The 24,140-nt window shown below is 48.8% G+C and overlaps 1 protein-coding gene and 1 long non-coding RNA gene across 5 annotated transcripts in view; one reads left to right on the plus strand and one right to left on the minus strand.

The window, feature by feature from the left end:
* LOC119390659 (gastrula zinc finger protein XlCGF57.1-like) overlaps positions 1-24,140 on the plus strand; it is a 447,432-nt gene that overhangs the window by 189,435 nt on the left and 233,857 nt on the right. For 2 of the 3 annotated variants that reach the window (XM_049415133.1, XM_049415132.1), the window contains exon 3: positions 19,684-19,906. The exons of the other annotated variant lie outside the window; for it this stretch is intronic. In XM_049415133.1, the coding sequence (XP_049271090.1) occupies positions 19,684-19,906 (223 nt within the window). The remainder of the gene's footprint in view (positions 1-19,683; positions 19,907-24,140) is intronic. 3 annotated transcript variants of the gene reach the window in all.
* The window catches only part of LOC125758200 (uncharacterized), a 270,696-nt gene that overhangs the window by 15,086 nt on the left and 231,470 nt on the right, over positions 1-24,140 (minus strand). The gene's annotated exons all lie outside the window — the stretch shown is intronic.

The raw sequence follows: 24,140 nt of genomic DNA on the forward strand, positions 1-24,140 counted from the left end.
TTCAACACACGAATATCTGTCTAAGCTATATGACCACATGTGCGCGTTCAAAAATGATCGTCTGATTCTTGCAGGTGATTTTAACTTGCCCAATGTTGACTGGCGCGTTCCACGCTCTGGATCTGATGTAACGACGTTAAACCCTCTCGCTGACATTGCCTTGATGTGTGATCTTGTGCAGATTGTTAATGAGTGCACTAGAGAGGCTGGAAACGCCCGTTCTACACTCGACCTAGTCTTTTTAAGTTCAAATGTATGCAAATACACGGTCTCGATTGAAGATGACATCTCCGACCATAAGGCAGTATTTTTATCCTTTGGTATTGGTGAAAACAAAGTGCACCGGCAAGAGACCAGACATGTCATTAAAGATTACTCGAAGGCGGATGACCAGGCCATTTTGGATTATCTGTGGTTCCTATGTGATAATCTTTCTGATGATGTGTCGACCGCCTGGAATTAAATAAAAACTGCGATACATTACTGCACTGATAGGTTTGTGCCAAGTAAACAGGTTAGGAAAAACCGAAATAACCCATGGATTACTAGAGACATCATACATTTGCACCGTAAGCTAAAACGAGCTAGAAAAAAGAAAAAAATACCCTGCAGACTTATCTCGTTAAAAGCCCAGCTTGCAACTCGGCTAAGCGAAACAAAAGCAAGATACTTCAACCACTCGCTTCCTAACTTTTTGAAAACTAACCCGGATAGATTCTGGCGGTACTTGAGCGATGCGCACAAAACACCGACCGAGATATCAGTAAACGGCTGTATTGTTAACGATCCAGCCAAAATTGCAAACCAATTCAATCAGTATTTTCACTCTGTGTTCACTCAGGGAGATCATGCTGACACAAACATTAGTTCTCTTTCTACTATATCTGCCGATTTCATAACTGTCGAAGGTGTCCTTTCGCTGTTACTGAATGTTAAGACTAAATCTTCCGGTGGTCCAGACGGCATACCTAACGCATTTCTGCAACGTTACGCCGAACCTATCGCGCACGTCCTCACCCATCTTTTTCGTCTTTCGTTTCATAATTCCATTCTTCCCGATGATTGGCGTACGGCACGTGTTATTCCCGTATTTAAAAAAGGTGATCGCCTAAATGTTGAAAACTACCGGCCAATATCATTAACTTCCGGTCCTTGTAAACTTCTTGAGCACATCAACACGCATTACATAATGTCATTTCTTGAAGAAAACAATATTTTGACTCCTTTCCAGCATGGGTTTAGAAAAGGCCTCTCAACTACCACTCAACTTGTCACCACAATTCAGGACTTCGCAATAGCACTTGATAAGGGCGACCAAATAGACGCCATCTTCTTAGATTTTAGAAAAGCTTTCGACTGTGTCTGCCATGGTAAACTACTCACCAAACTTTCAAACATTGGTCTACCCGTTAATGTAATTAATTGGATCCGCTCCTACCTTAGCAACCGGAAACAGTTTGTCCAGGTCGAGGGCGGCAGCTCTGGGATTCTGCCTGTAACCTCGGGAGTTCCACAGGGAAGTGTCCTTGGCCCTGTCTTGTTTCTCATCTTTATCAATGACATCGTTTCATCAGTTGACACCTCCGCCATAAGCCTAAAGCTTTTTGCAGATGACTGCATTCTTTATAAGCCAATTAAAAGTGAAAGGGACCAAGAGTGCCTGCAGAACAACCTAAATTCTCTCTCCGATTGGTGCCATACCTGGTCGATGGAGTTAAACATTAGTAAATCAGTCTTTATGCGTATCTCAAATACAATTACCCCCTTTACATCACACTACACCTTCAATAATAATCCGTTGGTTGAAGTGAGCAGTTTAATACCCGTGTCACACGGGCGTTTCGAAGGCCATTGAACCGATGGTCCATTGACTCAACGGGGGTGCACGCGCTGCCACACGGGCAGTTTCGAAGGCCATTGAGTCAGTGGCCCATCGAGTCGACGGAGCACTCCACAACTCCATTGAAACTTCGACGGCCATCGAGCGGCGGAAGCGGAAACAGCGTCACCGCGCCCTCTCATTCCCAGTGTGCTCGTACTCATGATTAGAAAAGGAAAAATTTAACGAGTATGCATTAAAAGTAGTGTGCATGGGCGTTGTAACTTATTTACTAAAGTATTTGTGTGATTTCACGCTTCGTTCTGTCGCCGCATCAATAGTCGTCAGCAAATTGTTCACGAGCAACATCTCATTCTCGATGGCGTCGGCTTCCTCTTTCGCCGCTTCAATCCCAGCATCAAGCTGCATGATCGCAGCCGCGTAGAACACCATAGCGGCCTTGTCATCTGTTTCACGGTCACTCATGATGGCGCAACAGGCACGTAATGAAACCAATGAAACGAAATGAATACACGCAACCGCAAAACCAGGCAAAACTACGTGGTAAACTTCGCAAACCCGGAAAAGCGGCCGGACGGGTAAAGCGGTTATAACGTAGCCTCAGTTTCGCTGTTCAGCGAACTTATAGCCAACTCTGCTTATAACCAATAATGCACTTATAATTACGTATAAACATTTTTTTATATATTTCAGAACAAGACAACGCACAAATGTGTGCTTTTAAGTGGATTTATTTTAGTTCACTTACGACGACATGAAAACGAAAATAAGATTAGCAGCGCCACAAAATGTTTGCGAGAAACACCTGAATCAGTCAACGGCCGTTGAAAACCGTCGTGTGGCAACGCGAGAACTCCATCGAGTTCGATGGAGTTGTAGCGTTTCGATGGCCATCGGCTCAATGGCCTTTCAAACATGCCCGTGTGTCACGGGTATTAAATACTTGGGAGTCAATATTACCAATCGACTGACGTGGAGTAAACATATTGACGACGCTTGTTCCTCCGCCTCTAGAAAACTAGGGTTTCTTAGACACAAACTAAAAAACGCGCCATCTCAGATCAAACTTCTTGCATATAATACATTTATTCGGCCCCGTCTAGAGTACGCATGCGTAGCCTGGGACCCGTATTTTGAAAAGGATGTTCATAAACTTGAAATGGTCCAGAGGAGAGCGGTAAGATTCATCTATAATGCCTATCAGAATCTTGATTCACCTTCACTTATGGCTACTAACAACATTCCACTTCTGAAACAGCGTAGAGCTATCGCCAGACTCAAGTTTCTTTTCCTGCTTCGTAATCGGCAGTTTAATATCGATCCCAGTAAATACATCTCTCCCTCTTCTTCTAGGAAAACCAGACATGCTCACAATCATGATCTGACGCCATACTTTGCACGTACTAACCTTTTCAAACACTCCTTCTTTCCGAGAACCATTAGCGCATGGAATACACTGCCTTCAAATGTTTTTCCTGAACGTGGCATTCCCGACTTTGAAAAATACATGCATCTTTTTGTGTAATCTACACTGTTGATATTGCAATGATACATTATCTCATCCTATTATTTCAGCTGTGTAGCTTTACTTTTTTGTGCTTGAAACTGTTTCTAGAAGTTTGTTCACTTTTTCTTCTAGAGATGTATAACTCAGCATCCTAGTTAGTAAGACTTGTTTTTCAGTAGTATTGTGTATTTTAACTTGCTGTATAATTTGTTCGATTTCTTTTCGCTATGCTCTCTTTTTTCGCCCCTCCTGCTTGGTCTACGGACTGCAGTATGTACTAAATAAAAATAAAAAACACAGTTGCTGTTCGCTCTACAGGGCGTCGTCGCTTTCGTGCGCTTATCTCAAGGAAAGAAGGGGCGGCCGGTGGGGTGCCTCGCTTCGCTCGCTGCAGCGGCCGCGTTTGCGAAAGGAGCGCGCTGTTCAAACAGAAATAAGCAACAACTTTGACAATTAGTTTGCGCTCGGCTTGTGTGTACATACCTGTTCGTTTGTTTCGTGCGTCCTGCTTTATGTTTGAGCAGTGCGCTTCAAGTGTCGAGCTGTGACGCATTAGTTCGCGCTCGTCCTGTGTGCGTTCTTTTCATGCGTCCTTTGGGCTCGAGCGATGCGCTGGCAATTTCGAGTTGCTTTCCGTTCTTCGCGTTACATTACAATTTATTGCTATCGCAATCATTGCTTCGCCGTTGCGGCGAAACTGTGACTTATTTTTCTTCCTTTCGGCATGCTTAACACGTGGTGCACGCGGTTCGTTATAACTTTTATCTAGATTAGGGTATTTACAACAAGGTACTAAATTTGGCTCTCTTCTCTATTTCTCTTGCCGCGGCAATGTGCCACTATGCTCAAGACAGGCGCTACATATCCGAGAGGGTGCACGATTGCCTTTGTCGTTAGGGTATGCTTTAATTGTCAATAGAGCGCAATAAAACCAAAGTGACGAGATCGTTCTGTTCTCTGTCTTCTCTGTTTTTATTGGGACCCCTATCGAAATTGAACTCATGCTGCAAATCACTTTCCTTCTACAATACCTGATAGAAAACGCCCTTGATGATCCCTACTGTATTTGCAGAAAAAATGGGTACAGTATACCGCTGCCGAACAAATATTCATTGTACCGAGTATGTCCGCTCAACTGTTTCCACCGTGAGCCCTTTTTCACAAGAAATTACCGTAGGTTAAAGTATAATCGTTAGCGAAACATGCGCCAACAAAGCGTAGGTATTTGCCAGTTAAAACACCTTGCTGTCGATTCCATCTTCGGGAAACACCACCTAGATTACTGGGTCGGGCCTCAGTCGGGCCTGATCTGTGGTCGGGCCGGGCCGGGCCAGGTAGGCGAATTTTTTTATTGGGATCGGGCCGGACGCGGGCCTCGCTTTTAGTCACCGGGCCGGGTTTCGGGTGGGTAAACTAGAACGAGTTCCAGGGCCGGGCCGGGCCCGGGCCGGAAATCACGGCTAGTGCAGTGCTCTAATCCATCATTCGCAGCGCCGCCTGGGCAGCCAGGCAGGCCTATAGCTATCCTCTTACCCTTGCTTATTTGCGGGAGTTCTGCCGCTCGACCACCGTTTTCGGGCACAACATTCGCTATCTGCCAAAATGGAGACACGCGTGTGTTAGGGCACCGTCCATTGCGTTGCTCGAATGTGAGTTGACTTACTTGGATAATACCTAATGATGCTGCAAGCTTGTAGCCTTTTTGTCATGTGCATAGGTTGCGCGCGTATCTTCTGTTCTTTTTCTTTTTTTCTTTTTCTGTTTACTTTCAATAAAGCACTCAGCCAGCGCTGGTATTGTTCAGTCTTCTTCTGTGTCTTTCGTTTTTTGCGCTGTTTCAAAATGAACCCAAACCAACTAGCCTAACTCTCCCTTTTGCTGCATATTCCTAACTTAAATAAGCACCTCATTTTAACCTGTGCCATTGTTCTTTTGTGCAATGTTTGAAGATAGGTTTCCAAACTGCCACTACTTATCAGTTTGTTCTTGGGGAACTGACACCTGTATTTTGCTTCATTACCCAGTTCTGAGAAAGCGTTCAATTAAATTGGAACGTATCATAGGAGCACCGTTCGGGGTTACACCGCTAACGTTGGGCGATGTTTAGGTGGGTATTTTCCTCCTGTGGAAGTGGGGATTGCCGAAGGAGGTTAAAAAAAATTTAACCTCCTTGGGATTGCCCAATTTCTGTGGCACATTCGGAGTGCGAGTTTTCGCGTACGTAGGACAGACAAATTTTAGTTTCAGCCTCGCTATAAAAATAACGCGCCACAAGCGTACTTCAAATAAGTTTAGGCACGGCAGGGAAGCGCTGAAGAGCTCGAGTTGAGCGCTCACCAGCCAGCGGCAGCGCCGCCTGCCAGTCGGATCAGAAAGTATTTCACTCCCTTTCAGCCGCTGCGGGCCGATCCAGACCACGGCCGCTGGATAAAAAGCGCACGGGTACGGCCTGCCGCGTGCTCCGAAACCGGCGTGACGGGCCTAGTTTCCCGGACCACCGCCGCGGCGCCACCAGGGGGGGACGGGTTTCGCGGACGCCCGCGGGATCACATGCGCGGCGCGCTTGCGGCAGCTATGCTTGAGCGCGTGCGTCTTCATGTGACGCCCGAAATCTTCTGCTAAAATCCATCTAGCGTGTACACATCAGTTAATTACCGATATTTCTTGTAATACTTGCAGCGCTTGGGAATTTTTGTTCTTGCCTTGCCCAAGATGCAACTTCACGCACCGATCGCTTTTTGCGGAAATAATCGCGTGGGCATATTTTTTTATTTTTATTTATTTATTTATTCAGTACTGCCGACTTCTATGCGAAGTCGTAGGCAGGAGTGGGTACATATATATGCATTTGTCATTACATTTTACAACAAAAGAAAACAACAGGATGAGATATAAGAAAAACAATGCGTCGAGGAAAGAAGAAAAAAAAAATCTAGAAAAAAGTTCCAGCTTAGAAAACATTGAAAACATAAGTCAATGTAACACGTTTTGCCTCTTTTTGACAGATTAAGCGAGTTTTGCTTGAAAAAAGACACAAACTACTGATACAGCAAAACAATGAGCGAAAACGAACAAAAGACTAATTGTCACAATGAGCAAAAGTAACAAGTGTGCACAAAGTAACATACAAACGAGCTAGCGCTTAATATAAAAAAGCAATACATCTCATACACACAGAAGAAATTTAGATGCAGTGCCAATAATAATATTAATATTAATAATAATGAGAAGACATCAATCAAAGGATGGAAGGCAGATTCGCTATGGAATTCATAAATGACGAAACAGTTGTGGATGATGCAGCTTCATCGGGCAGTGCGTTCCAACTACGCACTGTTCGAGGAAAGAATGATTTTTGAAAAGTGGTTGTCTTACATGAAAATTCTTTAACTTTTTTGCTATGGTGCGACCGTGTTGCTCGCGATTGTGATGGTTGAATATATTTGCCTCTATCAATTTTTAGGTTGTTGTGATAAATCTGATAAAATATTTTTAGCCTTTCACAGGCGCGCCTGCGCTCTAAGGTTTCCAAGTTGGAACTTTCCAGGAGGGCTGAAGGGGACGTGCTTCTACTGTAAGCGTTGTGAATGAACCTTACGGATTTTCTTTGTACGGATTCCAATTTTTTAATATTTGCTAACGTGTGAGGGTCCCATACAGCAGAAGTGTTCTAGAAGACCACAACTAACCAACCTGGAGGCGCTGCACCTTTCTTAGTGCATCGAAATTCTTTATTTTGGCCTGAGTATGCTGCTTCAGTTTTAAACATTTCATTTCGAAAAAGTGATCTCAGAAACTGCAGCGGCCACTGTTTATTTGACACAAAATAAGATAAACTTCTTCCTTCTTCCAAACATGTTTATAGTACACATACGACACGGCATAGCATGCAGCTGCCATGAAATAATGCTTATCATAATTATTGTGCGACCATCTCATAGAAGGAGATTCGAATCACTTTGAAATTTCAGTGACTACATCTTAATACTGACCATTGGGCGAGATATTACGGATTAATTAATATGAAAACGGTCAGACGGAAAGGGTCATGAAAAGGCTGAAAAACACACGAACACAACTGCTTGAATTCCTGCGGTTTTCAGTATTTCTGTCTCTTCCCGTTACGCCGTTTTCATGATCGTGTAACGAATTCAACAGTGAACATAAAATCTGGACAAAATGTGAGAAGTTAGTTTACTTATTATGAATTCAGGGCTCATCCCTGCTAGCTGCAAACGGCGGCTTGTTGCAAACACCACCTTCCCGTCTTCTCTTATCTCACGTTTTTTTCTAGTTCCCACCTTTCAGCCCGCGGCACCTTTGCCATCGGTTCCGGTTGTTTCCGAACGCTGTCGCGTTCCGGTGGCGTGCGTTGCCCCGCAATGCCATGTGGTACTGATGTTGGTTGCCGTGAAAAGCACGTGTATCCCTTTTATTCAGAGAGTTGGGTTGTCTGTGGTCATTAGCGGTACGGGGCACGGACTCAAACTTGCCTCAGCAAAACATGCGGAGACAAAAAAGTGCAGAAAAGCGGCTGTTAGGCGACGACAAGATTTCATTTCAAACAAATATACGTGGCAGCCAACACACACATTGCGAGCGACTCACAGGGACAATGTTAAGGTGGGTCGCTTTTGACAGCTATTCGGTAAACAACAAAAAAAAAAAGCGGGGGAGGGGGGGGTTAAACGCTTCCTTATACCCGTCTCTGTTTTCCTCTTATTTTTAATTATTGTTTTGTTATGCCTCCAGGAGCCCAAATTTTGGCTTCCCTGTCTACTTCCAGTCTGTGCAGGCCATAAAACCTTTCGTTTTGGTCCTTTGATGTTAACCGCTGTACAGGCACTGGTGAATCTTCGTTGCACACCAAAGTGATTGTCTTCTGGCAGTCTCCGTCATCGGCCTCCAGTGATCGGCCTTATATATAAATCAATTTGATGGCATTGCCCTTCTAAGAACTGTCAAGAAATTTGCAAGCCACTTCTAATGAATATATATTTCCACAGCCTTTTCAACAAAGTTACGAGGAATGCGTCACTATATTTGTAGAATTCGCTAGTATCAAGCATCCGAAGCTGAATTACTTCTCGGCACAGTATCATGTATCAGACATCATGAAAAAGATTCAACATATGTTTTTACATGCACTTCCTGTGTATAAAGACCATGAACGTGTATTGTAAGATGTTTAAAATAAATACCTGTCAAGCATTTTCAGCTAAGAAAACTCAAATGTGCTGGAGAAATGTCACGGAAATCAATATGTTAAAATAACAAACGATGCATTCATTACACGCACATAAATATAACAATACTAAATATATACTTTTTCGCACATTCAGCGCCATATAATGTTGCTACGCGCATTGTGGAATATTCTTTCAGACACAAAGCAAAAAGTTAGTCCTGAAAAGAAAATGCCAGGAGCTCGGTACGTACACGGAATTTTAAGTGGCTATTTAACCAGATTACGCGAACGGACTCAACTGAATGCATGATATGTCATGACTGCGATAGATGAGATAGAAAAAAACCGCTTAGAACAGCTGAGTGAGATCGCTGTTGTGAGCACCACCAACTAATTTGCTGCGGCTGCTGCCCCAACGGAGCCGCCGGCACCCGTTTTCCTTCCCCGCCCCGTCGCGCCGCAGCGGCCGCAACTGCAACTAGGGCCAACACGCGCTCTCCCATAGAAAGCCGCCCGACGCGGCAGGCCGTACCGTGCGCTTTTTCATCCAGCGGCCGTGTCCAGACTATATGTCCATACTATATGTTTGACAGGACAGACGCTGCGGCTGCTATTGGCCGCTGAAGATCACGTGGCCTTATGCGCGCTACGCTACCCATCCATGGCGCTACCAGACTGGTAACTTTTGCTTTTGTTTGTTCGTGTCTAAAGCCAACATGGCAGCGCCCACGAGACGCGAATGGGGGTCGTTTGTTTACGCTGCGGCACCGTAGAAGAGACGCGTCCCGGGCGCTCGCACCGTCACCGTGTGCATGTCTTCCACGTCAGTCACCCTCCTTATCCTAAATAACCAACGTACCCACTCTACGTTTATGGTTTACGCTTGAAAGAAGAGCTTACGGAGAACTTCGTCTCGCAGTATCACCATGCCTGCCTTTTCCTCTGCGTACGGCTGTCCGAGCACCGACGGCCGAGATGATGTAAGTAGTGTTTCACAACTTCCCATGTGAGCAAAAACGAGCTGCTCGGTGGATCGCTGCTGTGGAAGGAAGTAATTTCAATCCTTCGTGAACCACTGTTCTCTTCTCGAAACATTTCCGTGACAGTGAGTTTACCTCAGAGTTTACCGCTAATGCATCCAATGGCAATTCCGGTTAAATGTGCTCGACTAAGGCCAGGCGTGGTGCTGTCTATCTTCGTTTACGAACGGAACGAATCGCAGGCAACGACAGCAGCATTCTCGAAGAGACGGAAACAGGAGGTAAGATGTAGAATGTCTAGCACGGCCGCTGAATGAAACTGTAATGTCGTTCTTGTGCAGCGATCGGTGTAATTCTAAATCTTTCTAAAACCGTCGATGGTGTCAATGTTTGAGATCAGCACGTAGGGTTTCCCCAGCACGAGCAGAATCTTGTGAGGGAGATTCGCAAACTCGGTGTGCGATGTGCCCGCTACTTTTTGCTGCGCTTTATCGAGTTCCTGCTTGTTACGGCTGTTGAGAATCAGGTACGAGTTGGCTCGAAAGGTTCACCTAGTGTCGTGAACGGGCGCCCTTCCCAGCGGCGGTGGCGAAACCGATTCTATGCACCGCGTGGCGGCGCTGTCCGTTGCTGGTGAGCGGAGGTTGACGAGCGGGTGCGGCTTGCGGCTGGCTCCCCAGCAATGTCACTGTCGCAGAAAAGCTACCTGAAACATTTGTTTTAGCAGGAGATTTTAATGCTCGTTGTTTTCGTCGGGGCACTGATAGAACCGGCTAAAGAGGGCATCTTCCGGGGAAAAAAAAATGTTTTTTCGAACCATACTACAGTCCGACCTGTTTTTCTCGGTGTGCGCATAAATTTAGCTCCCTCTACATGGCGTTTTCCTCACCATCTGTTTTTATTCATCTTAAATGGAAAATCCCCATTAATGCGCACAGGAGCGATCATTTGCCCGAACTGAATGTTGCTATACTGGGTGCGTGTACGTCCTATGTCGGGCAAAACATGTCATTGGAAACTAAAGCTTGGCGACTGGCCTCTGTTCCCCAATATGGTAAAGCTGGGCGGAATTCTCTAGAGAGAATTAAATCTCGATGAATATAATGAGATGTTTACTGCGCATATAATTTCATCCGTCGAACTAAATTAAATTATTGGGGCATAAAATGAGAGTACGATCGCGGAAAAACTGCACCACGAGACCTCGGACACCTTTTGTAAATACCGAACTCTTCACAATTTCATTATCTTCAAACATAAAAAAAAAACGCCAGGCCTGCGCTGAAACCGCAGCACAGTCACATCGAAAGCTGGAAGAGCGGCGTTTCTAGAGCCCGTTGTATACCCTCTCTTGTGGCTACTAATGCAAGTACACTAGCAAAGTACCCACTACGCCATAAATCACAATTTTTGTGAATATGGGAAGCACCCACTAAGCCATTATTCGTCATTCTGCGGAGAAGCGAAGCACCAGCTACACGTCTGTAAGACATTATGTGCACTTTGTTGACGCTACGACTGATGACGATGAAGAATTGTGGCTCAGCGCTTTGCAATGGGTGCGAAGCTTTAAACGGCCCACCAGCTTTGCAATTTGCATTGGGTGACGCCGGGTCGCTATTTCCCTCTCCCGCCATGCTGTATAACATACGTTGACGTGGGAGAGAGAGGGGGGGGGGGGCGAAGAACTTTACTGAGACCCCGAAGAAATGGATCATGTGCTTATGGGCTTCCTTGGCAACCAATACAGGTGCACTTGCGAGGAACCCACTACGCTATAAATCATTGTAATTTTTTAGAAGTAGGGAAGCAGGCATTATGCCATTTTTCGTCATGCTACGGAGAGCCGTGGTACCTGCTAAACGCATGTAAGGCGTTATGCACTTTGTTGATGCTGTGCCTTATGACGATGAAGAATCATGGCGGATCCTTTGTAATGGGTTGGAAGCATTCAACAACCTACTCGTTGCGCAATTCGCATTGTGTGACGCCTGGTTACAGAATTCGCGTTGTGTGACGCTTGGTGCTTATTTTACTCTTCTACCACGCTATATTGCATATGTTAATGTGGTTCCTTCCCGACATGAAGCCTGTATAGGACCTTTTTGCGAAGCAGTTTCAAGCACCGGTTGAATACTGCGCTCCCACGCAGAGGGCCCAGGTTCGAACCTCGTTCCATCCTGGAATTTTTTCTTATTTCGTTTTTTTTTTCTTATTTCGAGCGATAGTGGTTACGGACACCGGCGGCGGCGGCGGACAACTACGGCACCAAAAAAAAAAAAAACGCCGGGTCTGCGCTGAAACCGCAGCACAGTCAGTCACAGCGAAAGCTGGAAGAGCGGCGTTTCTAGAGCCCGTTGTATCCTCTCTTGGGGCTCGGGAGCATCGACGTGCGCTAAAAACGAAATTTTAGAATGCCACCTGCTCTGTAATTCCGTATAAATGGGGAGGTTTTCCCGCTTCGGCGGTGCTCTTGACAAAATGTTTCAAATCAAAACTTTACATTGCGGTCTCTACACTTTGTTTTTACCTCACTTTGCAGCTACTTGCTGCAATAACTTCTGCTTGTGTTGTGTACCGCCGTTGTTTAGAGCAGGGGTTGTCAAACTTTCAGGCCTTGGGGAACCCCGACGGCTTTTCCAGAGTGCCGCGGCACCCCTGACCCTTTTTTTGAACATGAAGACTATCGAAAAGGGCGGGGGGGGGGGAGGTAATAACGCCTTTCGATGCGCGCAACCACAGTAACCCTGCGCTTGCTTGCCTGATCTCTTTTCTTTAATATCAAAGGCCATCGCCGTTGATGTAGAACTCCCGATAATACAATGACTTGCAATTTCCCCTCCCCCCGCGAGTCGAGTAAAGCGCCGACCGACCATACGGCTCGCTGCAGGTACCGCGCAACGTAAGCAATGTGTTCACGCTAAAAGGCGCCGGGCGTACGGACGGCTTTTTTATTTTTTGCGAAACAAGGAAGGACGCATGCCAGTTGCACGAAGAAACGGCCGTCGACCGATACGTCGGTCGTAAAGCTAAGCCGTGAAGCCATGCTTCTTGCGCGTATCAAAGCGCTAGTTGCAGGGTTTGATTACAGGGTCGACATAAACCAGCGGCAAATCACCGTGTATGAAAAAATTCGGCAGATTCCACGTACTGTGTGAATAGATGTTATGCGAAGCATGCGTAGGAAGGTGACTGTATCGCAATTTTTCACATTGAGGGAAACGTTACGGAATGACGCTACATAAATGTGTAAATGGTATACGCACACACATATCTTGAAGAGTCACACATGTGTTATATAACTAGTTGTTTACAGTTGCATAACGATGCAACGATGCATGCGTTCTCCGTCATAACGATGCAACTTATCCGTTAGGACGTAGAACGCACGCACCGCTCACGAACCCGTGTGCATGTGTGGAAGGGGCTCTTCGCAGTTCTTGAATAAGGTCATCATCACCGTGATCAGTGAGCACCAGCTGGGCAGGACTTGTTATCGTATCCGTACGTGATCGCGTCTACGAGCGGTCTAAGTGTACTGAAGTGCGAGGTATAGTAGAGCTGGTGGAAACCGCGGAGGACTTTTACGAATAAGTGATCTACATTGCATGATGCTGTCCTGGACGTGGCACCGAGCCCTTGTCATGCCCAGTCCACATCCAAACCGTTTTTCATGCCATCTAAGAACCAGGCGTTGTTGAGTTTTGATAAATCAATGCTGAAGTCACCGGTAATCATGAGGGGCATCGTCCTCTCGGCAGAGTTATTGTAGGAAGCATTGACCCCAGTTTTTGCGTAATCCACGTGGTCGACGTTGGGGACCACGTGGACGTGTGGATGGTAGCCCAGCGCCTTCCAGGGGTGCTGTCTTCAGCGGCCTAACTTTCCTTGCGTCGGCCGCTGTGGTGTAGTGGTTACGGTGCTCGGCTGCTTGCTGACCCGAAGGTCGCGGGTTCGATCACGGCCGCGGGGGTCGCATTTCGATGGAGTCGAAATGCTAGAGGCCCGTGTACTGTGCGATGTCAGTGCACGTTAAAGAATACCAGATGATCAAAATTCCGGATCTCTTCACTACGGCGTCTCTCAAAATCATATTGTGCTTTTGGAACGGAGAACCCCAACAATTACTGCTATTATCCCTTTCGTTCCCTGTCAGTGTGTATGCTCGCGGTTACTTCGTTTAGACTGTTATCACCTGTGGCACATACCTGCATAACATGAACTCTGGAATGGGGGTATGTGCCACACGTGACTGAGGGAAAGGGTTTCATGACGTTCGCGGCAGGTATATTGTGTTCTTCATGTCATCACCAGTGAATCGTGTTCGTCATAGACTCATCCTATGCTGCGCAAATTTTGGTGTATTACAATCTATGGAGCCGACCGGGAGAGCGTAGATAGATAGATAGATAGATAGATAGATAGATAGATAGATAGATAGATAGATAGATAGATAGATAGATAGATAGATAGATAGATAGATAGATAGATAGAAAGAAAGAAAGAAACGCCCGAAGTGCCTGAGGATCGCTAAGAAATGCTTCGTATTTAAAACTGTGCCACGTGAACGCCGACGCGCCATGAGTCACGAATAAAGCACCGAGATGCCCGTTAATGTTCTTTGAACGGGTTTGAACGCTCACGAGCATGAATTAGCGCTTCGCGCGTTCTGTCGCCGCGGGTCCGCAAATCGTGCAAGTTTAATGGCGCGCGCTAGACGATGAGTCTTTAGAGCTGCTACCACGTGCACGTAGGTCTCTCGCTATCCGCAGACACCCGGTGTGCGGATGCGGCGTGCGATAGCTTCGTTAAATGCAAAAGGCAATATAAATTGGCTTGTTTCAATTAATTAATTGCTAATGGGAGTAAAACGGGAGCGGGTTGCTTTAGTTCTGACCGCTCGCCGAACCCTATTATGTCCTTCACGGAACCCCTGTGTTCCTGGGAACCCAGTTTGAGAACCCATGGTTTAGAGAACTGTCCAGCGAACGTTCTTATGTGACATTTGTTGACCTTCGCGTTGCACGATGCCACGTTTCACATCGTAGACTGCATTTCCTTCTTCCAGCAGTCGGGAAGCATAAGGTCTTTAGCTTTGGTCTATTCACGTATTGATTCTATAGACCCTTTTCGAAAAAGGGCGCCCGTAGCGCCGCGCACGCAAACTACAGTACGCAAACTACAGTTTGCCGCCATTGTGAGGGCACCGCAGCAGACGACGCAGGCTTCGGCAACGTGCCAGTGCACGACATTTCAGCACCGCCGAATCGTGAACTGTCATCAACGTTTTTCGTAGAGACGGCGTGCTGCAATGGTGCAGACGTGCTGCGTTCCCATGTGCCACCATCGAGGATATCGCGACGAGAACAGCGATAAGGTATACGATATAACTTGAACAACAAACGCACGTGCTCTCTCTCCGTACGTGATGTCAAACGGACGTGCGGAAGGGCGCCGCTTTGTAAACGCGCTACAGAAACGGATGTGCTTATTTCACAGCGCCATGTGTAGCCTTGCTTTTACGAATGAATAGTCTTCTCCCGAGTGCCTGCATGCGGTGAATTGCGATAGATTGTTTGTGCAGAAATACTGCGAGGGTTCGTAAGGCCAGCCAGAACAATAAAAATGAAGTTGCGTACCGTTCATTTAGTAGCGACGGTACTCGCATATCGTAAGCCACGTGTCAACATTTTTTAGTACATACAAAAGGGGCGTAGGCAGAAATTTTTTTCTGGGGGGGGGGGGGGGGAGCCACATTGATCTGAAGTGGGGGCCGGGCAGGCAGATGTGGTCGAGTGTCATTTTGTGCTCTGTGTGCCATGGCAAAAAAAAAAAGAAATCTCGGGGGGGGGGGGGGGGCACAGGCCCGGTTTGCCCCCCCCCCCCCCCCCCGCTGGCAACGCCACTGCATACAAATATACAAAAATAGTTGCGTGTTGTGGCTTGCGCCAGACAGGATTATCACCGGTTGCGGTCGCATAGTTCCGTGAAAGTGACGTCCTTCCTTTCCTTCGGTGAGAAGTTTGTAGTTTGTAGCTTTCGGTGAAAAGTTTGTAGCTTCGGCGAGCCTTTTTTTTCCCGGTCCGGGCGCGCACGCGAGTTGGCTGTGATCACGGTCCCGCAACCGCTGCAGTCGAGCCAAACTGCTCGTCCAACCCGTTGGAGGGTACAAAATGTTGCTCACTGTGTAGCGGAAGCACCTCAGAAAGTCCAACGGAGAGTACTAAGAGCTTGTTCAAGCACGCAAACGGTGAGACTTCAGCGGATGACACGGAGAACTAGCCGCCAACACAAACATCACAGCACTCACGCATTTGACGGCTCGCTTTCCATGCCCTCACGATGGCGCTGGCGATCCCATGCTCCTTTGCGAAGCGAAACTGACGAAAAGCCCACCGTCAGGTGGCGTATTTATGAAAAGGGTCTATGAAAAGGGTCTAGGTGAGCCTCCTAGTTCTCTTTCTCCACTGCGTGTCAACGCTTTTTCAGGTATTTGTATAGAAAAAGCGTTGACACGCAGTGGAGAAAGAGAACTAGGAGGCTCACCAGTAAATATACGGCTAGCAGTGCGGGCGATATGGCAACAGGGAGCATTAAGCGGAAGGTCAGGGAGGCGGAAAGGACTTATTGGATGACAGCGATGGAAAAGAAGCCGGCTCTGAGTAACTACCGAAAGGGAAAAAACGAAATAAGGAGGGAAACGTTTTATGATAATTCAAGGGGAAGCGCTTTACTGTTTGAAGCAAGGTCGGGCTGCCTTAGAACGCGAAGTTATAAAGCGAGATTCAGTAACGAAGACGAACACTGTACATGCTGCGGGGGAACTAAGGAAACGATGGAGCATGTACTGATTGAATGTGGCGATATTCACCCAGGTATACTTGTGGGCACGAGTCTACAGGAAGCCTTGGGTTTTAGGGACAACAATGGAAAGCTGAACACGTCCGCGATAGAAATAAGTAAGAGACGGTTAGAGTATTGGTGGCAGAAGAGTAGAGATAAAGTACAAAAATAAATAATGGGGGGGGGGGGGGAAATAAGGTCATTCTGCCTTAAGAGGCAAAGAGATAGACCGTGAATTTATAAATATTTTTGGTATAATAAGATAGATTTAATCAATGTAGAAAAGGTATTAGGCCAGCATGAAACAAGGAAGTTTTTCTTTTTTCTTCGAGCATGGTGGCAGACATGTCACCGCCCCGTTATAAAGGGGACGCTCATAGCATCCATCCATCCATCCATCTATAGATAGCGGTAATTTCACTGGAATCGAAAGGGAGAGGTAGGAGTCATGCTAAAAAAAAAAAGGATGCATACCGCACGCCATATGCTCATGTTTGTCTTTGCACCAAGCGATGAATGTGGCCGGTCGCTGCAGCCGCCTCCATACCTGGCTCTTCTTCGGAAGACGTGGTCATAGTCCTGGCCCACACAATTCCTAATTAATCTGTTGTCGTAAGCGACTCCAAGGCAGCCATACATGATTTCGGAGGGGCAGGGTCTCTAAGCCAGCCCTTTCCCTGCTTTTGGCCAATCCCCTCGATCAAGTTTTAGCACTAATCTGGACTCCCGTGCATGCGGGCCTTGCCGGAAACGAGGCGGCTCATGTCATTGCCCGAAGATTTACTGTCCGGGCGCAAGCATTCGATGTGTCGCAACTCGCTACGGAGGAGGCGCCGTTTACAGCGCGGGATCGTCTTATAAGTTATATTATTCCACGACATTTGCACACAGTACCGATTAGAATATTTAACCTTGCCGCCACTGATACGTCAATCCCCACGCGAGTGTGAAAGTCTAGACTCACACCTTTCCTTCCCCTTACCTCCTCCACCGCATTCATCCCTGCAGTTAGCCTTCTCCCTCTTGTAAATTCTGTGCGTCTTCCAGAGCAGGCTGAAACCACGTCATGTACAGTGTCGCTACGCACCCTTTTCCCCTTTTCCGGAAACACTTAATTTATAGTGAGGAACAGTGGGAGGCTGCCCTGCACAGCTGGAGGCCCAACATTCAGGAGGTCATCCTGGAGGGGGCTGAGACAACACCACCTAGACTAGGTGGTGTTGTCTCACTATAAACAAACAATGCTCACTATAAATCACTCAAGTCACGGGAGGTCGCTGTTTGGTGGGAGGCCATCTTGTCTCATTCTCCTCGCGACCAACGGACAAACGTGCACAACTGAGGCGGCTAAAGCCATGCTGCTGATGCGGCTGATGCGATGGCAGTTAAACGAAATGAAGGCTCATCTTCCTCCCTGTGGCCAATGCCTCAAATCAGTTTTAACACTGTCACGTCGAAAGATGAGACGTGACAAAGGCAGCGTGTCCAGCCGGTATCCGGAGAGTTGTTGCTTAATCGGTGCGGCACATTGTCGAAAGATGGCGCTAGTTTGTTTTTTGCACAACGGGAGCGCGAACTTAATCGAAAATGCATGAGCTCCTGTGGTGGCTTGGGAAAGGATGCAACCGCCTTTCTCTTCGTTTGTCAACAGGTGAGCCGAGCTGTGGCGCCACTCTACCAGCGCAAAAGGCGGATAGTAGCATGGCATCTTTCGTCTTCTCTCTAGCACTCGCCAGCGTCTCGAAAGGCCCTGTGGCACGCGCATGCCGCAAGCACTGAAATTCGTGTTTTGGACGAAAAATTCGCAAGGTTTGAATTTTCCTCACATGTACGGTCCTCCCTGGTAGCCTTACATATTGTCCCGAGGGATGCTTTTATTCGACTTCAGTGGCGTAAATGCCAGGGAGGTCAGGGGGTCCGACCGGCCTTGTGCTCAGACTGGGGGGGACACTTCTTGCAAGTTTCCCCCTTGAGATTTATCTTTGAATCATCATGTATTTGAATTGTTTGACAGTTACGTATAGTGCGTTCAACTTTCTTTAATTCCCGTTCATATTTTTTGTGGGTACTTGTATTCAGTACCCCTCAGCTGTGTGAGACGAACTCGCAACTGGCGCTTGACCGGTTTCAGAGAAGACTCAATAGAACAATCGAATTACGAGAGCTGCGAACCCATGCTCGTTATTTAATCCTATTTCATAAAATTATCTGAATCTTTATATAAATCAAAACAACGCCTACTATATATAAAAACAAAATGGCCGCCATGGCAAGATGTGTGTCCCCCCCTTGTGACTTTTCTGGATTTACGCCACTCTTCGACTTCCACGAAACCGAATGAAGCCTCTATCCAAGTGTTGGCTTTCTACATTGGCATCATAGGCGTGCGCACAGGGGGGGGTCAGGGGTGGCGGCCGCCCCCCTAATCATCTAAGAAGGCGGGCGCAAAACCTGCTCCGTACATTGACCCTTCTAGTAATCTAAGAGGGGGGGGGGGTGAAATCTGCCCCATACATGGACTTAGTAGGGTGGGGGGGTGCGCTGCGATGAACTTTTGACCCCCCTAATGGGGAACCCTGCGCACGCCTATGATTGGCATTGCGGGTACAAACATTCTTATAGCTAACGTACTTTCGTAATGTGGGGCCAGGGTTCAAACCCGAGCATGGGAGTGAAAGTTCGTTTTCATAGCGGCGATCGTCTTACGTGACAGAGGGACGGAGAGTTTTCTCGTTGAGTCGCTAGTGAAATACTTGCGCATTTAAAAGGATTACGGGAAACAACTATAATGACGAAGATATTCTTACAATCATTTCCAGCACAGCAGCAACGGATTTGCAGTCCTCAAGTTTATTTTCAATTTCAATGAAGTCGGTTGACATAAACATCTTCCAGTATCCGATATGTAATTCTATTTCGCGTTCCAAACCAACTGCTTGAAGAAGCATATAACAGGTTTGACTAGTCTGAGCAACATCGATGGCAGTTACAGAAGACAAAGCAGGGTACAAGATTAGAAAAACCTAAAAAAGATGATTATACAATAGTATGAGTGGTTTCAGTAAATATTTGTAAACACTTTCCAAAAGTATTCATTTTAATACTTGCCATAACTTCGTGTTCTGTTGAGTATGTGTCAGTAGATCATCTTTTCATACACTGTCGCAGGTTCTTGGACAAATCCTTTCTGGAGACGCAACCAGCGGGCACACTCCAAGACCAAGTCATTGCAGCGAAAGAGATTCTGTAAGAGAGGTTTCACTTCTGTGTTCGAGAATAAGCTTTCGCGTTATCACTCGTAAGAAGACAAGCCAATTTGTTTCAGGACGACATCGCAACTGAGCCAGTGTATGATGCAGCACCGGGTCTGAATTGCGAGTCGGGAGAAGCTGTAGAAACATCACTCGAGCCAGCATGTGAGGCGGGCCATGTCACCGATAAGTCTGTTCAAGTCCGACTACTAACCCGCCACGAAGCATCAGAAGCAGATGAAAAGAAAATTCTGTCAACAAGTGCTACACAAACAGAGGCTCAATCTGTTTCTTCAGGTATGCCTCCGTATTTGCCGTAACATAAACAAAATTGGGCAGCTTGCGCTAGTAGTGCAAGGCTGCGCTAACAGCGGAGCTTGCGTCCGACCAGCGCCTCCTATTTTTCTGTGCCTGGGCGACGGAGCGGAGCGCAATGGGAACCGACCGTCGGCGTTAGTGCGGCTTTTAGCCGCCGGGCGCCGCCACCGTAGTAGACCAGCCGTCGCGTCGTCGCTCGCGGAAACGATTGCTGTGGCTGCATTCAAAGCTGCTATATGGTTCAGTTTTCGGCTGTATTCCCGTTGTTTAATGTATAATGAAAACTTGTAAACTGGAATCATGAAGCACTTGTCGTTCTGGGCGACGAGCCCATTTCGAAGGTATGTGTCTTTCGCGGCTATTTGATCGAGACGCTCGCGCGTCGTCTGCTAGCCCGATTCCAGAGAGCGCATGTCAGTGATGCGCGGAAAATTGTTTTGTCACCGGTACGTTCGCTTGACTGAGAGCCGGTTATTGACTGTCTGAAAGTCGATTTTCGAAAGCAGCATTTGCCAAGAGATAGTACTGAAAGCTTGGGCGCTTAAAGTTCCCCGATGCGTGCTACCGTCTACTAGTGTAGCACACCTATACGCAAGCCATGGGTTCATGCTCTAAATAGCACGAAATGTCACTAAGCTGCTTCCAGTGACAATGTACATAATGATTGTCGGTTGTTTCGCCGGTAGCGCATGTAGTGTCCATGGGCTCCGATTCTTCAGCTTCGGGACCTAATGTCAGCGCTGCATGCACATGGCGGCGATCGCGAGGCAGCGTTGCTACTGGTACTACATGCATTTGTTGACTGTTCGGACGCAACACGGCCACATTTAGGGAAACTTGCCATGCTTGGTTCATTTGTTACCTTGGGCTGCAAACGTGAAGGGTAGTCTGCAAAGAGTGATGCTACTGCATCCTTCGTAAGCAGCCGCTTCTTATATTTCTTATATTCGCTTCTTATATTCGCTTTTTATATTCGCGTCGTAAACGACGGCTGCATATTCTAGTGTAGTTTGAAGATGTATTAAGAGAGCAGTTATCTCGCCTAAATACTGCAAGCCATCCCTATCGAACACCAGCGGCAGCTGGAATTTCATGGAACGACAGCCGAACATTCTATTAAGGCGAAAGCCTTAAATGCCTCATCAAACGCGAAAATTGACCGTCGGTGGCGTCAGCACGAGTGATGCAAAAAGTAATTACGTGATGACGTCATCATATGAGGTCATCGATCATAAAGATTTGTGACATCGTCGTGACGTAACATAACGTGACGTTGTCATATTACATCTTCGCTTGGTCAAAATGGGCAGATCACGGAGGCAGTGCATGCCTCCGCTGTGCAAAAAGCTTGCACTGCCTCCGATCCTTGAGGCTGTAATACCCCTGTCACACGGACAGCCTTAACCGTGGTTAAGCTAACTACGGTTACGCTTAGCCGCGGTTAGTGGTAGCTACACGGCAGATGTAACCGCAGTTAGTCTCCTAACCGTAGTTGTTGTTTGTGGTTGTGTGAAGGAAGAGACGCTTATTTCTGCAGCCCTGTCGGGAGCACGGCTCAGCGTCTTGGGGGAGGGGTAAGGGGAAATGAAAGAGTGTAATAGTGTGTAGGATGTCGTTGTGCCTCGTTCGCCATGGCAGGCAGGACGGCAGCAAGGGCAGAAGTGGCAAGGTCCCAGCTCACCTGTAGGCGGCTATTCCCGTCTCGTCCAGGAACTCCACCAGGCTCCGTAGGGCTGGCAGGTGGGGACGGGACGGGAAGAGCAGGTGTTCAAGCATGGAGGCAGGCAGGCCCTGTCTCCGGTAGGCCGTAGTGACCCTCGAGCGTTCCTGTGCCAAGCCAGGGCGGGCACAGAGGAGGTCTTCGAGGGTCTCAGGATCACCGCAGCGGCTGCAGGCTGGGGAAGCGCAGCGTCCCTTCGCATGGCGGCGGGCAGCGGTGCACACACAGCCAGTCCGCAGGCGCAGCAGGGCAGACCGGTCTCTCCTGGAGAGGCTCGTCTATGGTAGCAGCTTTGGCCCTCGTCCATTGGCCACCCTTGAGTCTGCGTGGACGGTGACCAGGAGATTCTTGAGACGGGCCTGCGTGTAATCTCTGGCCGCGACGGCCCGGGTGATGGGGGTGCCTGGCTGGTGTGCTGCCTCGGCAAGCGTGTCCGCCTCCTCGTTACCAGCTGTGCCCACATGGGAGGGCAGCCAGTGGAAGGAGACAGACGCACCAGATGCAGCAAGGGCCCGGTACTTGGCCGCCAGGAGGCTTCCGGTCAGCCCAGTGCCTCGGTGGTTGGCCAGGATCTGTAGAGCCGCCTTGCTGTCACACAGGACTGCGACAGGCTCCGATGGGATTTCCTCTGCCAGTAGGTCGGCTGCCAAGTGAAGTCCGGCCAGCTCTGCAGCCGTTGAGCTCGCCAGGAAGGGGTGCTTACACTGCCTGCTGCTGGTTCGTGCAGGGACGACGCAAGCCGCCGCTGCAGTCCCATCTGGTATCACGGATCCATCCGTGAAAACCTGCAGCCGGCCCTCTAGTTGCTCCTGGGGCTTGCAGGAGGCTGCCTGCTGTAGTGCTGCTGCAGGAGTCCGTCGCCTCGTTACCCCATCCAAGTGGAGGTGCACCTCAGCGGGCCGGTGGCGTGGCGGTGGAGAGGCAACAGGAGCTGGTGGATCCGGTACCATCTGGTGGTACAATGGGAGGAGGCCTCCAATCCTGGATCCCGGCATGCTGCGCAGGCGTTCCTGCAGGGCTGCACCGCACCGTCCGCGGCACGGTGGTGGCGGTCGATGTGCCCCAACGCACGCTGGAGCATGCGTAGCGTCAGGGGCCACTCTCCCGCCTCCGCAAGCGTTGCTGCAACAGGGGAGCACCCGGGGAGCCCCAGGATGGTCCTCACGGCTCTGTGCAGTCCCTCCTGCAGGACAGGAAGGCGGACACGAAGCCTCGGAGGCACCCGCTGATGCCAAGCCGGTCCATGGCCGCCTCGACGGGGTGCCGTCGAAGGCGCTCTCCGAAGGCCGTCGAAGGCGCTCTCCACGTGCAGCAGCAGCAGCATAGCCACGTCCCCGCAGCTCTTGGCTTCCTCCAGGGAGGCGACGACGTATGCAATGGAGTCGGCAGTGCACCGGTGTCTCCTGAAGCCCGTCTGTTTCTCCGGGAAGAAATCCAGTTGGTCGGCGATCCACTGCATTCACTCCAGTGCCACCCTCTCCAGCACCTTGCACGCTGCTGAGGTGAGCGATACTGGCCTGTATGAGGAGAGCGCCGTGGCCTTCTTCCTGGGCTTCAGGATGGGTGCCACCACCGCAGTTCGCCAGGAATCCGGGAGCTTCCCGGTATTCCAGACGTCGTTGTAGAGCCCCAGGAGACGTTGACGCCCTCCTTCCTCCAGGTTGCGGAGCATCTGGAAGGTGATGCCGTCTGCTCCTGGGGCGCTGCGTCGCTTGCATCCATCGAGGGCTGCCACGATCTCGTGCATCCGGATGGGCACGTTGCACAGTTCCTGGACCTGTGCAACCACCCATCCGGGATGATGGCAGGAGGCTGGACACGGGAGAGTGAATGGAGGAGGTGTTGTGGCTAGCTGGGCGACCTCTCTGCTGGCGAACTGGTCGGCCAGGCGTTCGGCCATCTCGGAGGCAGGAATGGCAAGGAGAACAGCCACGGACAGCACCTGGTTGTAAGCCATGGGCACCATCAGCAGGCACTTAGCAGGCGCCAGCCACGGGCTCAATCCTTTGAGCTGTGGATGGTGACGCAGACGCTCACCCAGCCCTGGTTCCTGCGCCTGCGAGCGTGTCGACTGCAAACGGCGTCGACCCTCCGGAAACAGGTCCAGAGTTCCGGTAGGCCCTTGCTCAAGCACGGCCGGTCTGGAGGCGCGCGCTCGCTCCTTCCTTTACGGCCTGCGCACGGGGGGCTGTTGCTACCTATGGCCGCAATTTCGTGGGGGCGCTCCGAGCCAACTGCTCCCTAACTCACTCCCGGCCGTTGCGGAGGCTAGCGCGCGCAGGGAGTGCTCGGCTTCCGACTTACCGTGGCGCTTTCTGAAGTTACTCTATATGGTATTCATGGTACCAATGCGATAGAAACATGGTAGCAAGTATATATGATGACTCTGGTAAATTCCGCTTTACAGAAGTGGTGGCGCAGGCCGCTCATAAGCCCGCTTCTGTTGCTCGGCAAAGCATCGACGCGGTTATAACACAGCCTTGTTTTTTTTTT

This window comes from Rhipicephalus sanguineus, chromosome 4 (genome assembly GCF_013339695.2).
Source record: "Rhipicephalus sanguineus isolate Rsan-2018 chromosome 4, BIME_Rsan_1.4, whole genome shotgun sequence".
NCBI lineage: Eukaryota > Metazoa > Arthropoda > Arachnida > Ixodida > Ixodidae > Rhipicephalus > Rhipicephalus sanguineus.